A 16,193-nucleotide genomic window follows, 5' to 3' on the forward strand; every position below is an offset into this window, starting at 1 on the left:
AACACATTGAGTTTAGAAGCTTCTAATATCCCTCGACGACTCTTGGATCATATAATTTGGTCATGCATGAAACTATGGTGTAGTTCTGAAATATTAATTTCTCCTTATATTGCTACATTACTCCATTTTATTTACACCGTCAGGACACTTCTATTTGCAGAAGCCACTCGGATGCTTGTTCAGTTGTTGACCAAAAGTACTGCAACTTGGCATTTCCATGTGCCACCAAACACCTGCAGATAATCCGTAATCCAGGTGGATGACAATCCACTTTTCTAAATTTTCCCACATCACCCAAATTCTGTTCTCTCTCTACTGGGTTCCTTAAGACGCCCACGTCACAACTTTAAACGCACCTGGGGAAAAAAAAAAAAAAAAAAGGACAACAAAACCAAACTAGACGAGACAAGACCACCAGGTACTTATGAGACCCTGCAGCGCATATGTATATAACCTAAGCACAAGCATTAATGACAGAAAACCTGTAGAACCATCTTTCTCATCAGACGCACATCTGCTTAACAATTTGCTGACAGGCTTCAAAGGCAAAATGAGAATAGACTTAAAATCAAAGTAGTATTTATATGGGGCCCCAAATCAAGCTGTTTGCTTCTGTAAATTAATTTCCATTTTAACCTCTAGTGGCCAGCACTCCATCTATTTTCTGGTTGGCTGTGTGCAGTAAAAGGTTACCTGATTTTGTCCCCCCCTCAGTACCTCCAATTTTCCCAAGAGAGGCTTTTTGAAGGGATCATTAAATGTGCACGCATCGCATGACCAAACAAACCGCCAGGATCCAACGGTCTTCCTTTAAATAGACACGCAGAATGACACTCCAAAAAGGAGTCGTGATGCACCGGCAGCTGGCTGTTCATCCACACGTACACACACACACACACACACTTCTGAACGTACAATGGCTTCAGCAGAACAATAGCTCATAAGCTTTCACCGAGCTCGCTGTACCTTGCTGCTGAAAAAAAAGCAACAATTGGTCTCTGAAAATAAATTGTTCATGCTCATCATGGTGACCTTTTGCTACAATTCTAATCAGGAGTTAAAAAGGTGCGCTTCTAATTTAGTCCACTGTATTTTAATCCTTTATAAAAAAAAAACATACTGTTGCACATTGGTCCAATTTTTCTTTTTTTTTTACCTTTTTTAATTTTTCGAAGGGGAGGGGGGTTGATGTTTCCCGAAATGTGATAAAATGTTAGAAAAAAAACAAAACAAAATCTGGTTTGTGTCTGATTTTTTATTGATTCTGTATGCCTTTAGAGGGGCAGCATGAGTTCATGTTCATATAAAACCGGAAAGCACATCCTGACGACGATCACGGCGACGAAAAGAAGACTGCGGAGCGTAAAATTTTTTCAGCGTTTCATTGGCAAAGCGACCACATCGCATAGGGAGCGTGTAGCTTGAAAGTGGATTCGACCCGTTACATTTATCCTGTTGCTAATGAAGCTCTCCATTTTGCTGCAGATTTCACCTATGAGCAAGGAGGGTTCATGCGGAAGCTTAGGAATAAAGGATCAAAGTATTACGCAGATCGGTTTAATATAAACGCACGAGGGGGAGGCGTCTGATAGAACAGAACGTTCTGATTCATACATTGGGAAGAAATGTCCTCGGGATTACTGATACAACAAGAAAATATCTATAATGGTCCCTTTTTTTTAAAAGGAGAAGCAATAAACCCTTCTAAAGGTTCTGGCAGAGTTGGATAGCACGTGGTGTGGTATGGAAACAATTCAGCCAACGCTTTGAGGAACCAGAGCTTGAAAATGATTCGTAGCTAAGTGACACACCGATGCTAAATGCTAACACCAGTTCTGTCAGTCCAGACACCGACATGCACGGGGGAGGGGGTGAGACTCAAAGCAAGCCGTGCAAGCTCCGTATGCATGCACACGGAAACTACAGGGTATAGAGTTATAACTGGGATTTTTCTAGGTCATTTGTCATCATCATAAGTTCCTCCAAAAGACAACCAGCTACACGATCTGGTAAATATTTGTCACAACAGTTCATTTAGTAGGACAACATGTAAAAGTGCTGCCAGTGAGGGGAGATTAGCACATGAAGAAATGCAAGCTAATTAAAAGGTATTGTGTGAAGATACTGTAACGTGTAAGTGTGATTTGTACATCCAACCTCCTACCCCCTCCCTTCCTTGCTGTAATTAGAATGAAGGGTGAGAGAATGAGATGTTTCAGGATCATTCGAAGGCTGAGAGAGAAAGGGGGAGACAGACACTCGTTCCAAAATACTGCGAAAAAGTGGCGCTTCCTCTCCCGCGCTTCTGCACCAGAGACAAACAGAACACGCCTCCAATCTTTTAACAGTCCAATGCGTGATCCTGGAGGACGATGGTGATGAAGGTGGAGGTCAGCTTGAGAGTGGGGAGTTCAGCAGGATCTCCGTTAGGCCAGGGCAAGAACTTAAAAAAAGAAATAAAAGAAATAAAAATAAATTAGGATCACAGATTAAAGTCACCGATCCACTTCGCCCTAATAGGCCATAGATTAACTAATATACTACTTTTCTCTCTTTCTCTTTTTTTTTTTTTTTTAACCCGTGTAGCTCTGACTCACAATATTTTAATTGCAATGCCATTTTTATACTTCAGAGGAAGTGTTGTGAAATATCAGTGTGATCACTGATTGTAATGATGCCAAAAAGTGGGTAGGTGGACCATGATGGCTGGCAAACCAAGGAGCAACAAGGAAATATTGTGTATTTTTAAAAGAACACACTTTTATAGAAGTTATACTGCGTCTTATACAAGTCAAATTATCTTTCTGGCATCTGTAGATGTAAAAAAGTAGTTATCAAATTTTTTTAAATAATTTCAGCACACCAATTAAAAAAAAGCAAACATTAGGATTAGAAATTTCAAACATACATATTTCACGCTTACCACTTATGGCCTCTTGGGCAAAGTATTTGACGTCGATATCTTGGTCTGCAGCCAATTTCTCGAGCACAGGCTTTACCTCGGTCTGCAGAGAGCTGCCGAAATACAAATGAGGAGTTACGCGAGAGTCGAAGCAACACAAAGAAATACGTTCGCGTGGTGGAATACGTACTTGCTGTCGAGAACAGGGCCGATCTTCTGCAGAGACTTGGCCACGTTGAAGCGCACGTTAGCCACCTGATCGTTAGACATTTTCAGGACGACGGGGAGCATGTGCTTGGTGGTGATCTCCTGGCCGCACGCCTCCGACAGAGCCTGAATAAGACACGTGTGTCAGTGCTTACGTAAACCGGCTGTATGTGTCGTATCCTGTAAGGGGTTAGTCACCGGGCACTCGGCTGTAGCAACGCAAAAAAAAAAAAAAACAATGAGTCACCAAGAGACTAGAGAATGGAGACCTACTCGAATTTGAGCGGACCACACGGGTTCCTAGAACTGATACGAATTCCAGCTAAAGGTGCTAAAGCCTTGGGGCCGTTGCTATAGCGACCCAAGGTGAGTCAGTGAGCGATTGTGTTGGCAAAATACGCACGTTGATGCAGAAGAGTGTGGTCATGCGATGCAGGTAGTTGGGGTCATTGGCCATTCCCAGCACTTTGGGTACGATTGTGTTCTGAGCCCACTCGGCACCAAACTTCTCCACCAGCTTCGTCAGGTTGCAGGTGGCTGCCTCTCGGATGGCGTATACTGTCACACATACACACACTGTTTAGCAGACATGTTCATCTCATTCCACTAAAGCTTCATTTTATTTAACTTCCTGTCTCCGTTGTCAGTGCTTTGTAATGGTCAGCATGTAATCTGCCACAGAAGCATCTTCAGAGCATATATGCTTTCTGGTTTAGTAGTCACTTAACTTTACATCATCATGTCATAATGCTTATTATTACTCGCCGTCTTCTACTCTAACAAACACGTCACCATTTATTTATTTCAGATAAACGTTTTCACGACATCGCGCATAACGTGTTAAACAGGAAGGACTCAAACACAGGAAGCTCTACAGTTGCTCGTTCTAAAAAAAAAAAGTGCTGATGTGATAAGAACATGGACCTCACAATGCATTTACTCACCATGGTCGACAAGCCACGCCATGCACAGGGAATTCAGTTTCTCGTCGAAGAACTCCACACCCTATAAAGACAAGTGATCCACGTCACTGGTGTAATCACCACTGTAATTACCATTAATGGTCAAATTAAGCATAAAATAAAGCTAAACTGCAGTAGACGTTTGGGAATTAACGTCAGTCTTCTTCTGACAAAGTGGGACTTACCAGCTGGCCGGCCAGGAGTGGCATGTATTCAATGATGGCCAGCCGCACCCTCCACTTGGCGTCTTCTGCTAGCTCTACAATAGCGGGAAGGAGAGACTGGGAGAGCTGTCGGATCCCAATGACCTCATTCACGCAGTCCAAATTAGAGATTATGTTCAGACGCACCTCTGGACACTGGAAGAGACGGAAGAGGATGCTTGTCATTTTGAGATGTGAAAATAAATTTGTGAAAAGCTGAGGGTCGGGTTCATGTTTAAAGACCTGGCTAAGGAGGATAGATACAATATACACGCCGCAGCGAACAAGAAAAGATAAAACGAGAGAAAACTGCACGGCACTCATCCATTCATCGCTCACTTCAAGGCCTGTGGAATCAAAGGGTCCAGTTACACAGGACTGTGGTTTAAAGATGAAGCAGAGCTCCTTATTGAGGCCTGGTCTAAAGCAACACACACACACACACACACACACACACACACACACACACACACACACACACACACACAAGCTGTAGTGTAGTGATCTGAAGTCCTTACCTCATCTTTGAGCTGAGCCAAAAAGAGAGGAAGCAGGTGCTCGATGGTGTTGTCCTTTCCCAGAATGGTCGACAAGCCCATGATCACGGAGGCCAGGGCTGATTTGACGTGCTGATTTGTGTCTGAAACCAGTTCCTGCAGACAGAACTAACTGTTAATCATCTCTGACAGCTGTAAAAATCAAACTTCCACATCCCCCACGTTTCAAACCACCGTCGGTAATTAAGAATAAATAAAATAATAATACCCCCTGCAATTAGACATGTACGGCATTTTAATCGAAATTATAGAGGACACCGGAACACAGCCCACATTAAAGGGCAGCAGGGAAGCTGGAAAGCCTTTTAACAGTGACACATCTAGTTCAACTTTGTTCACATTTCAGAGATGAGTGTGATTTATATGATTAACATTTCCTAAATAATGTCATCACAATTATTCCTATTTTTCATCTTCAAATTTCACAGTGAACCATCCGACCAAGCATATCTGGTCATTAGATGTATTACTTTCTTTAACCTAGAGGGAAATAGCTTATGTTATATTATAAATAAATTAGCTAGATTGAATTAGTATATACAGCCATGAATGCTAAAGACTAGCATTTCATCTGATGTTTCTACTCTGAGCCTGAACACTGGGCTACAGCACGCTGGGTACCATCACTTATCATCTCGCATGTTATAATAGGTTACACCTGGTTTACAAAGTTACAGTTATAACTTTATTTACGTTGTTCATTTATTGGCAACGCACAGCGCAATATATAAAAGTGGACATTTATTATTCAAATAAAATACAGGTATGATCATTTTCAGAGATTTTCGGAGATTTCTCAAATCTCACGTGAATGTTATTGTATGGATCGTCTCAAACTTTAAAATCGAAAATTTTAATGAGCAAATCGTTACAGAGGTTTAATCGACAAATGCGTTAAACTTAATTTAATGACTGAAGAATGGACACTAAACCACTAGTTTTGACAGTTAGTTTGACTTTGTGCTAGTCAAAAAGTCTAAATCCGTTGTTGTGGCGAGACCAACTAACGAACGTGCTATAAAAATAAATGGAGATGCGCTAAACTCCGTTTTTAATAGACCGTATATTCCAACGTTACCGGTAAAGATAAGCAGGGCGACATCTACTGCTGCACGATGTGAAAACATACCAACTGTTCCAACATACCAGCCAAATCCTCATTCGGTTAATTTAAAGGTCAAGGTTGACACGCCAGCAGCCAGACTAATTTGATCTCATTTACGTCTTACGCGCTTTAACCGGGGACAGCTGCTGAGTCAGATGTTAGCTGCTAGTGGGTGTTAGAAGATGCTGAATGTGACAGATTGGACAGAGGACGCTGGCTGTCCATGAGCTGCGAGTTCAAAACGGTTTAATCTGCATGCACGTAGCCTTTAGAGACGATAAGTCTAGTGACCCAGACAGCGGTGACTGGATGAGTGCCATACCTTGACGCAGGGAAGAATATGATTCATGATGATGGTCTCTCGACTGTCCTCCGGGAGATTCTCACAGAATTCTGATAAACAAAGAAAGAAATGCAGTGGAATGAAACAATGAACGAATGATTGAATAACAGCACTTTCGGTATCTAGTTAAAAAAAAAAAAAAAAAAGTAAATAAAATTGAGGAAATGGAATAGTTGCAAGGGCAGCAATACCTTTGACCTTATTGGCAGCAGCAGCTCGAACTTCAGCTTCACAGTCTTTGAGAAGATTCTGGAAGGCTGGCACAAGGTCGTTCTTTGTGATTTCTGGACCTACTGCCTTTTGTAACTACAAGTTCAATAGAGAGGAGGGGAAAGTTATTTAAAAAAAAAAAAAAAATATGCACCAAAAAATTTAAATCAGCAAAAACGTATTTATTGCATAAGTAGTATTAATACTTTATGCAACATGCTTTTCACACAACAACCAGGTTTCATGCAAATGACAAAAAAAGATAAATTATCCATTTGCTCCATTACTGCTTATTATTAAGGTCAGTTGTAGATTATATTATAAATATTGTATATATTTGCAAATCAGGAATCTAAAAACAACTTAAATGACTTTCATGCTCACCTCAGCGAACTTGTCCGCTACCATATAGCGCACCCTCCAGGACTTGTCCTCGGCCGCCTGGCGCAGTGTGGGCATGACCAGAGCTTCCAGGTCCTCCTGGGGCAACAGTGTGGCGATGCTCACACACGCCTCCACAGCCAGGAGACGCACAGAGTCCTGCAGAACATATTCACAAGGAAAGAAGACACATTTAGAACATCAATAGAATGATCACTGAGTCTCTGCAGCCAAGTCTGCCTACGCTTCGGAACAGTGAGGATCTAAAAAGAGCATTTATGGTTTTATTACGTGTCTGAAGGAGTCACCTGCTCGTCAGAAGCCAGCGCAGTGAACAGAGAGATGATGTCGCTCTTGACGTAATCCAACTCCAACACTTTTGCGAACTCGCCCAGCTTAGACGCAGCGGCGCGACGGACCATCGGCGTATCATCAGAGCAAAGGTTACGAAAGTGCCTAAGAAACAGATCTTTATAATAAGCATGGTGAAATATGATCAAAATCTGAGGCTGTTCATTATTGTGCTGCACATCAGGCCGATTATTAGGCAGGTATTAGGCATGTGATGCACTGAACCGTGCGCGTACGTTTTGCGCCTGCGTGAGAGAACATAACTCTCCCATACCAGCAGGTGGCAGTAGTCTGAATTCGGCATCCAAACAGGGAATCCGGAAGAAATAGACCTATATAAAGCAAGCAGTGTCTACATCTGCCGAGATCAGCTAACGGATTTTTTACAATCACGTCTGCTAATAAAAAAAAAAAAAATAAAAAAAAACACAACAGCAAGATTGCCAATCTTGCTCTTGTTTTTTTTTTTTGCAGAGTTCCCCCTGTTAACTCCATCATTTATGTTCATTCACTAAGCTGAATAGCCAATAGGTCTTTCTTGCTGAATCAGTTGAAAAACAGCTGATGGCGTCCTACTAGAGCCAACGGTGCGAAACACACTGAAAAAAATAATAATAAAAAACCCACCCGACATTGCCCTACGTTCCTTCGTACTAAATCTACACTTACTTTTTTTTATTAAATATGATCCTACTTTTGGAAGGGAAAATGAGCAATGTTTTGGAACTGATTGTCAGTGAGCCTTCAACCAGCTGGAGTTTAGGCTACAGGTAGGCTCGGGTACCAAAACCTGCTAACAAGAGCACTGAATTTACTGAGCATGCCTACAGTATTATGTACTATAATAATAGTGACTGACTGGCGAATCTCGGCTTTGACAGTGCTGGAGACCCGTGGGTAGCAGACGCTGAAGAGTCCGCAGGCTGAAGTGCGTGAGGTGAACCAGTCGCCGCTTGCCAGGCGTTTCACCAGGGGCTCGAAGTGCACCTCCAGGTCCACAGGCGAGTGCTCGTGGGAGATCTTCCGCAATGATTCCACAGCTTTGTCCCGCACCACGGTCTCCTCCACCGTGGCCAGACTCTCCAAAGGTGGCTGAGGAGAAAATCACGTTGGCTACGATGAGTTATGATCAGAAGAGCTTTCAAAGCCGAAAGGTAAGAGGTTTGTTTTGGCACTTACAAGGAGACAATGCACATATTCAGGGCCTCCGACCAGCATGGTGAAGTTGCCCAGCTGCTCAGCGAGGGCAAGGAGCACTTCATCCTCATCGTAGATAGTATCTAGATTATATAAACAAACATTTATAAGAATTTATAGCAAGTTTTTTGCTTTTAAGTGCAAGTTTTCTTCATGAAAAACACATCAGTGCACTGAAAACGTTTGACTTTCATATAAATGACAATGTTTTAACTTCACGTGAGAAAGAAAAAAATCCTCAAAATCTTACCTGTGAGGAAAGGGAGAAGTTCGGTGCGTGTCCTCTCAACACCCAAGGCCAAGGCGATGGTGGAGAGCTTCTTAATGCTGTTCAGCCGCAACTGTAAAAAAAAATAATAATAATAATTATAATAAAAATATATACTCAGTTACCAGATTATAAAATTTAACCTTTTGTCAATGATGAGTAAAACGCTTGGCTTATCTATTCTGACAATATTATATCAGGGAAGAAAATCTTCCAAACTTCAGGTTTTCTCGATCCAAAGGCAAGCTGGGTTTTTTTTTTTTTGGAAACGTGACTACTGACAGTTTTGTACCGAATATTACTCAGTATTATCCATGTTTTCACAGACCTCCTGTACCATCCTCAATGAAATAGTGCACACTAAATTATCCATTTAATAAATATTCATTATGCAACTGCATCATTCCAAAGTGCTGCCTAACAAATGCAGAGTAAAGCACTGAATCAGAACCCTTCAGTATGCGCAAACCCTCAGATGCTGATGATTGGATAACGTCGTGGTTATTGATCGGCAAAGAAAATCGGACGCCATCCATCAAACAGGGATGTTATTTTCTGCACGTTTCCCCAAGTCTAATATAAGACTTTTTAAGACCATCAAGAATGAAATTTAAGACCTATAATCACATCAAAAACAACCAAGTAAAAAAAAAAACTAAAACAAAAAAACATTCTAAAAGACTGCAGGAGCATTTCGATGAGCATTAGAGGTAGCGTTACATGGACATCATAAAATTATGACCCGTTTAATGATTTAAGCCATGGAACAGAGAATTTAAGACTCAGCAGAAACCCTGTTATGTCCTGCTCCATTACTGTCCGATTCACAATGCTATCATTTGTATCAAGGAATTTAAATCATACGTCTCCAAAGTTGGAATCTATTTGGGATTTTTAATACGCCCTTCATCCATCCAAAGCCTACGTGTCCAAGCAACACATCCAATTTTATTCTCATGGTTTAAAAAAACGTCGCCTCGGCAAGATTTCCGATAGTCCTTGAAAACTGATGACTCCAGTTAGAGAGTAAGGGCTCAGTGTATCCACAACTTTATTGATAACATTGATGCAGGTCACGTCTTTGACCTATTAGGTGGGTATAGATGTATATGGGTATGGTAGGTTCCCTGGTGGTCTAGTGGTTAGGCTTCGGGGCTATCACCGCCGTGGCCCGGGTTCAATCCCCGGTCAGAGAACCAACCCTAGGTTGCACAAGCCAGTGCACTCTTAGTTAAATGGGAAGGGTTGCGTTAGGAAGGGCATCCAGCGTAAAAACGTGCCAAATCGAACATGCGGATCATGAATACGGATGATCCGCTGTGGCGACGGCCTAATGGGAGAAGCCGAAAGAAAGAAAGATGTATATGGGTATGGTATGAAGGTGTGTGGTCGCACTAGTGTGTTTTTTCTGACGTGGATGAAATAGATCGCTGTTGGTTGCATCATCGAGAAGTGTGATGCTCAATAAGTGGTGTGTAGTCTGAGGGATGCTGCTTGGTGTTCTGCTGTTTTCATTGAATTCATTGGATACAATTAAAGGGAAAGACTTTCCTACACATGGACTCCTGGCTATCTCTATGTCCTGAATTGGTGTCTCATCTTGGAAAGCCTGAGGCTTAACCTGCGATCCTTATTAGATCTCCTTTGAATTTATGAAGATAGACACCATAACTAGTAGACAAACAGCACAGCGTGCCACAATACATAAAAATGCAGCCAATTGCATGGATTCGTTAAGAAAGAACATTGACATCAGGGTCCAAATAGAAGCATTGTGGATGGTGGACAACCTTTCTTTAGTCCTTCAGATTTATTACCTCGTTGTCAGCAAACCCAGTTTGTGTCTATGTGTTTATGAGGGACATGAGCAGATGGACACTTCCATTAGTGATTACCACATAAGATGACATTATGTGCACAGTACAGATTTGTTTTTGGAATGCAGCAGGTTATGAGACGTTGCTGGTGCATGTCCCGGCCTGCCCTCAACCTGTAATGAAGCCCTGCAGTGATTCAGTAGCTACCAGTGCCTTATGTAATCACAAGTGATAATGTTAGACACTTTCTAATTTTCACAAATGAACACCGACCACCTAATAAAGATGTAGACAAACTAGTGCTGTGCCTTTATAAATTAAATATAAACCAAATAATGTATTGCTGTCTATACAACGGTTCTTCAACGGCACTGGACAGCTAGCTAGTGGATTTGATAGCTGTTTTTGCTAGCTCGCTCGCTCGCTAGTTAGCTTAAAGCTAGCCGGCGCACTAGCTAGCTCCCAGGTAACCTATTTATCCAGCAAATATATAATTTAATCAACCTAATTTTATATTTTAAACCCCTTACCTGAACGTCTTCATTCCGTAATTCGTCAATAAGAACCGCAATGGGATATAGAGAATCATCTCCGTCGGCACCCGCCATCTTGGATTATGGTTGTTATGGACGGCGCTGGTTCGTGCTACGGGGTTTCCACGAAGGGGAAAGGAAGGGTTTGGATTCTACCGTACTATGAAGGATGCAAATTTAGTACATATGCGATAGGCATCTATACTATGGAGTATGGGAGGGTGCGGTTCTGGGCGCAGCCAGGCGCAAAGCGGGGTGATTGGTCCGTGAGTGAGCGCGTTCCCCCGCAACCGAGCCCTAAATAAACCCGGGAGAGGGGTGGGTGTGTGTGTGTGTGTGTGTACTTATCCTATATTCAATAATGTACAGTACCATATAATACTGTACAGTACTGAATAACACTTATTATCTCTTCACCATGGCACCTGTTAGTAGGTGGGATATATTTATTAGGCAGCAAGTGAACATTTTGTTCTCAAATTTGATGTATTCGACTGGGTCAGAACATCTCCAAAACTATAGCTGGTGGCCTGTTCCTGGTCTGCAGTGGTGAACCAGCGACAGGGTCATGGGCGGCCGAGGCTCATTGCTGCACGTGGAGAGCGAAGGCTGGTCTGTGTGGGCCGAACCAACAGACGAGCTCCTGTAGCTTCATTTGCTGAAGAAGTTCATGCTGTTAAATCATTATGAATTTATCCACAAGCTCAATTATATTCATGTGGATTTGAAAGCTGTTTTTGCATTTCACGATTTGGTCGCAGGTCCACTTTTCAGGACATGTACAAGATGGACTTTTCAAGAAAAGTTGGACATCGTGAGAAAAGGTCGGCCAAAACAGTGTAAAAGAGTCGTTAAACTCTAGAACTGCTGTACAAATCCATATTCTGGCAAGAAACACTTATTAAGTAAAGAGACAAATACACTCCATCATTACTTTAAGAAATGAAGATCGGTCGAATGGAAAAAATCTCAAGAACTTTACCTGTATCCCCAAAACCATCAAACGTAAGGATGAAACTGGCTCTCATGAAGACCATCCCAGGAAAAGAAAACCAAGAGCTACCTCTGCTGCAGAGGATAAGTTTATTAGAATTAACAGCATCAAAACCACATAGTTACATACATGCTTCTCAGAGTTAAAGAGGCAAAAATATTTCGTCTCATAATTTGTTTTCCAACAGGACAATGACCCCAAACACATTTTTAGGTTATGTCAGAGCTGTTTGCTTAAAATGTAGAGTGAATGGAGTGCTGCATCAGATAGCCTGGCCTCCGCAATCACTCGAGTTGGACTGGAGAGCGAAGGAAAAGCAGCCAACAAATATTCAACATTTCTGGAAACTCCCTCAAGATTGTTGGAAAACCATTCCAGGTGGCTACCTCATGAAGCTGACTGAGAGAATGCCAGGAGTGTGAAAAGATGTCTTCAAAGCAAAAGGTAGCTAATGCATGTATTTTCATGTTTATGTGCAAGAGCAAACATGGCATGCTTAGGATTTATCATCTCTATAGTCCACAATTCTGTAGACTGAAACCCACTGCACGCATCACAGAAGCCATTCAAAAGCCAATAAAAAAAAAATTCTGATGCATGATCAAAATATGCATGGGCCATCTGTCACGCCATTCATTTGCTAATTAATGCTCAATGAAAACGCATCAGCCTTTATTATTCTGATTAGCGTACCCGCTATCCAGTGTTGGTCCTGATGCTTGTGTTTATTTCTGTGTTGTATGTGGATGGTGAATGATACTTATAGACTGGATATATTTGTTGGTTAAGCTTTCATGAGCACAGAGCAACATAAGACTCATCGCTGGGGCCTTTTTTTCTTAACAACAAAGGAAGCCTGCTAAATGGCGCAAATGTAAATGTAAACGTAAGCCCACATCGCTTTAAAAATACAATATTACAATATTTTCAAGTTACGATGGTGTCATTCTAATGCATCTCCATCTTAAGTACTCGTGGAGATTTATTAGCTTGTGGTCTGTGTTCTGTTATGTAGCTCTATGTTGTTTTTATGTAGCACCAGGATTCTGGAGAAAAGTTGTCCCATTTCACTTGACTTCCGACTGTTTTTTCATTCCACATTGGCTGACAGAGAATAAATTTGGCCTCATATACACTTACAAGGACATTTACAAAACAGATGTTTCAAGAAAAGTTGGACTTCGTGAGGAAAGGTCCCCCAACAACAAAGATGCAAGCCTGTCCCAGCTGGGGAAGGGTTTGTCCACCATTTTTAATTCAGTAGTTACAAGCGTTACCCTTGGATCATAGCCTCTGAGTATCACTGCAAATTGTATTGCAGGCAATTAATGTTATTTTCAGTTTGTTCAAATTGGTGTTTGGCGCTACAGTGGGTTTGCAAATGTAGCAGGGATATGTTGTTACACCAGATTATAATTTTTGTTATTTTTTTTTATTATATTATTTGTTTTTATTACCATCTGTTTTGGGGTATTTTATTTTGAAATCTTTACGGGCTTTTATTAAATAAGGTATGTACGCCAGCTCACGTCATAGGTAGTGAGTGGTTCAATTCGCAGCGCAATTAGCAGTTCGTCCTCTTTCCCGCAATGGCACTAGAGGAGAGAGGTACGATTTCATGAGCCCGGTTTCTCTGGTGTTAAACAGTGTTATAAGTGTTCATGTTATGTTTAAATGATTAAATGTGAGAGAGTATTCTATGTGATGTTATATTTGACCATTAGTTCAAGTTTTTAATGTGGTAAATGTAGTTTGAGTATTGTTAACAAGTGAGCAGAGCATTGTGAGATTGCAATGAGGCGTGTGCGTTGCGTGTGAGAGATGTGTTAGCAGCTAAGCGGCTAACATCTCAAATAAGTAATGGTTACGTGTATTTTCGGGGCACACTAACGATAAATCCTAGTTTATTGATATCTATTATACTCTGCATTTATTCTGTTGGTAATTACCTGGTGTACTTAATATACATTTTGTGGTTAACAGGCAGACTAAATGAGAATTGCAGATAACAGTGCCTGTCTGGTTATATGTTTTGCTACACGGGTATGTCAATTGGTATCTATGAGACAATAATACTGTTGTATATTTCTACCTAATAATTACAATGCGGTTGCATATTTCTTTGATAATTATATGGTTGTGAATTAATTTTATATAATGTGTTTTGTAAAGTGTGAGTGTTTGTGTTACTCTGCTCTTTCCCGCAATGGCACTAGAGGAGAGAGAGAGAGGCACAGAAAATAAATCTTCCCGCCAAACCAGCTTTTGTGTGGAAAATCCTTATTTACCATCAAAAATTAACACAACGCAGAGGAACAGCCGCTACACAAACTTGAGTTGTCTATCCGAGGAAGAAAACTTTTGGGGAAAAATGAAAGGATCTACATCTCATCGCAACATCTCAAGGAAAAGGTGCAGAAAAATAGGAAATATTGAAGACTGATTGATCTACCTTGTTCAACCTTGCTCCACCCGTTTCCTCATTAGGTTGAGGCTCCAGACAAATTATTTGTAAGCTCATGTGAGGTGTGTCACAAAGGTTGGCTTGAAATGACTTAGACATATGTGCACCCCTTTCAGTTGGCTTTTGTACAAGAGGTCAAGTCAAGAGGCTTAAAAAAAAAAAAGGTATGGAAGCCTGTTTCCGCCACTGAATAAAAATAAAATTTTTATCTCACAATTCTGACCTTTTCCCTCGCAATTCTGACTTCATATCTCACGATTCTCAGTGCAATAAAATGAAAAAGATTTAGGAAAAATAAGAAAAAACAGGCAGTTTGCCTTGTAACCAGTAGAGGGCTCCAGAAACGAACTGCTCCTTGAGCCTGCAACAGATATATAAAGCAAATCAAAAAACTAGATTAACATCTTAATGCATAAGCGATTCCAATTGCTTGTGCTGACGCATGCTGACTGCACCAGGTTGCTGATCTTGACTCATATACAGCCGAGGCTGCATGCTTATCCCGCCTTGACTCTGATGCTCAGCAAAGCGCAGTACAAATGACCTACTAATGCCTTATAAAGCTGAACCTGGCCTCGGGTATCGACTCCAGACTCACGGATATTAAACATAATAATAATAGAGTTTTCTTTTGTTCTCGAGCAATTCAAAGATCGTTTTTAGAACACGAATCCTACTCTGTGGACCTTCAAGACAATCTCTTTCGGGGGAAATAAATGGTATGACGGTTTCTGGCTTCTCTACGAACCTGGTTGCACGAAAACATCTGGAGTCCATCAAGTCATCCATATGCTAAGAATATGTGAATAGGGCCAATTAGGAATGGCGCAAACTGGAGCAAACCAAAGTTACTGTTACCACCCAGAAGTCCTGGATTCGTTTCATGACAGCAGATCACCAACTATTATTCCTCACCTTTAATTCGTTTATAGCCTCTTTCAATTTACGTGAAACAGTTCAGTTCCTGTCACCAGTTACATTATACAAGGTCTAATGGCCTCCATTAGCTTCTCTCTTCTTTTATTCATTCAACCGATGTCACAAAGGGTTCCATCCTGAACACTCATAACTGTACCACTGAGGGAGGCGTGAGCAGTGGTTAAGGCTCTGGGTTACCGGTCAGAAGGATGAGGGTTCAAGCCCTGGTATTGTCAAGCTGCCACCCTTAACTTCAGAGGTGCTGTATCATGTGACCAGTATAATGCAGCTTTCCTTTCTTGTTTAATTGAAAAAAATAACCTTGTAGGCATCACCACCTGACCAATCAGAATAGAGAATTCAAGTGACCACTTTAATGGATGTGTAGAGTCCTGAATCCTTCTGCTGTCTAAAATTGAACTGAACGAATTTAGCATGACTGTAATTAACCACTTAATCTGGATTTCATTCACGCTTTGCTGGATGTGGTAGAAAATCCAAGGACATAGTTTCAGGAAATTAATTCCGTTTAGCCGAATGTCAAATTTTAAGGGGCTTTTATAACCTTTTGTGCAAGCTTTATATCAAGAGTAGGGATGACCACGAACAGTCGAAGATTCGATGCTCAACTACCATCTCATCATCTACCATTTCATCATCTACCATCTCACAGTCGAATCTTCGCAGTGGTGTTATGAAACACGGATCATACCATTTTGGTTATATGGGGGTGTTTAAAGGTCTGATTTCAGATAAAACTTTCTTCCAATAAGTTATAATG

At 41.2% G+C, this 16,193-nt stretch overlaps 1 protein-coding gene and 1 long non-coding RNA gene across 3 annotated transcripts; one reads left to right on the forward strand and one right to left on the reverse strand.

Annotated features, from left to right (window-relative positions):
* Positions 1 to 1,240: 1,240 nt before the first annotated feature.
* On the reverse strand, positions 1,241 to 11,190 carry ppp2r1ba (protein phosphatase 2, regulatory subunit A, beta a). Of its 2 annotated transcripts, XM_046839017.1 has the most exons (15): positions 11,034 to 11,190; positions 8,669 to 8,759; positions 8,401 to 8,501; positions 8,081 to 8,313; positions 7,179 to 7,326; positions 6,874 to 7,029; positions 6,471 to 6,585; positions 6,259 to 6,329; positions 4,793 to 4,927; positions 4,257 to 4,430; positions 4,054 to 4,114; positions 3,513 to 3,667; positions 3,093 to 3,235; positions 2,924 to 3,015; positions 1,241 to 2,443 (listed from the first exon to the last, which is right to left on the reverse strand). In XM_046839017.1, exons 1-15 carry the CDS (start codon positions 11,109 to 11,111, stop codon positions 2,427 to 2,429), a joined length of 1,770 nt encoding a protein of 589 aa, XP_046694973.1. In that variant the 5' UTR covers positions 11,112 to 11,190; the 3' UTR covers positions 1,241 to 2,426. The 2 variants fall into 2 exon arrangements, with proteins under 2 accessions (XP_046694973.1, XP_046694975.1); XM_046839019.1 differs by lacking the exons at positions 1,241 to 2,443; positions 2,924 to 3,015 and having other exon boundaries at positions 3,177 to 3,318.
* Positions 11,191 to 13,576: 2,386 nt separating this feature from the next.
* On the forward strand, positions 13,577 to 14,651 carry LOC124379321. Its single transcript, XR_006924405.1, has 3 exons — positions 13,577 to 13,638; positions 14,014 to 14,073; positions 14,254 to 14,651. It is a non-coding gene; the product is annotated as an uncharacterized LOC124379321 (long non-coding RNA).
* The last annotated feature ends 1,542 nt before the right edge of the window (positions 14,652 to 16,193 follow it).

Source organism: Silurus meridionalis, chromosome 25 (genome assembly GCF_014805685.1).
Source record: "Silurus meridionalis isolate SWU-2019-XX chromosome 25, ASM1480568v1, whole genome shotgun sequence".
Classification (NCBI taxonomy): domain Eukaryota; kingdom Metazoa; phylum Chordata; class Actinopteri; order Siluriformes; family Siluridae; genus Silurus; species Silurus meridionalis.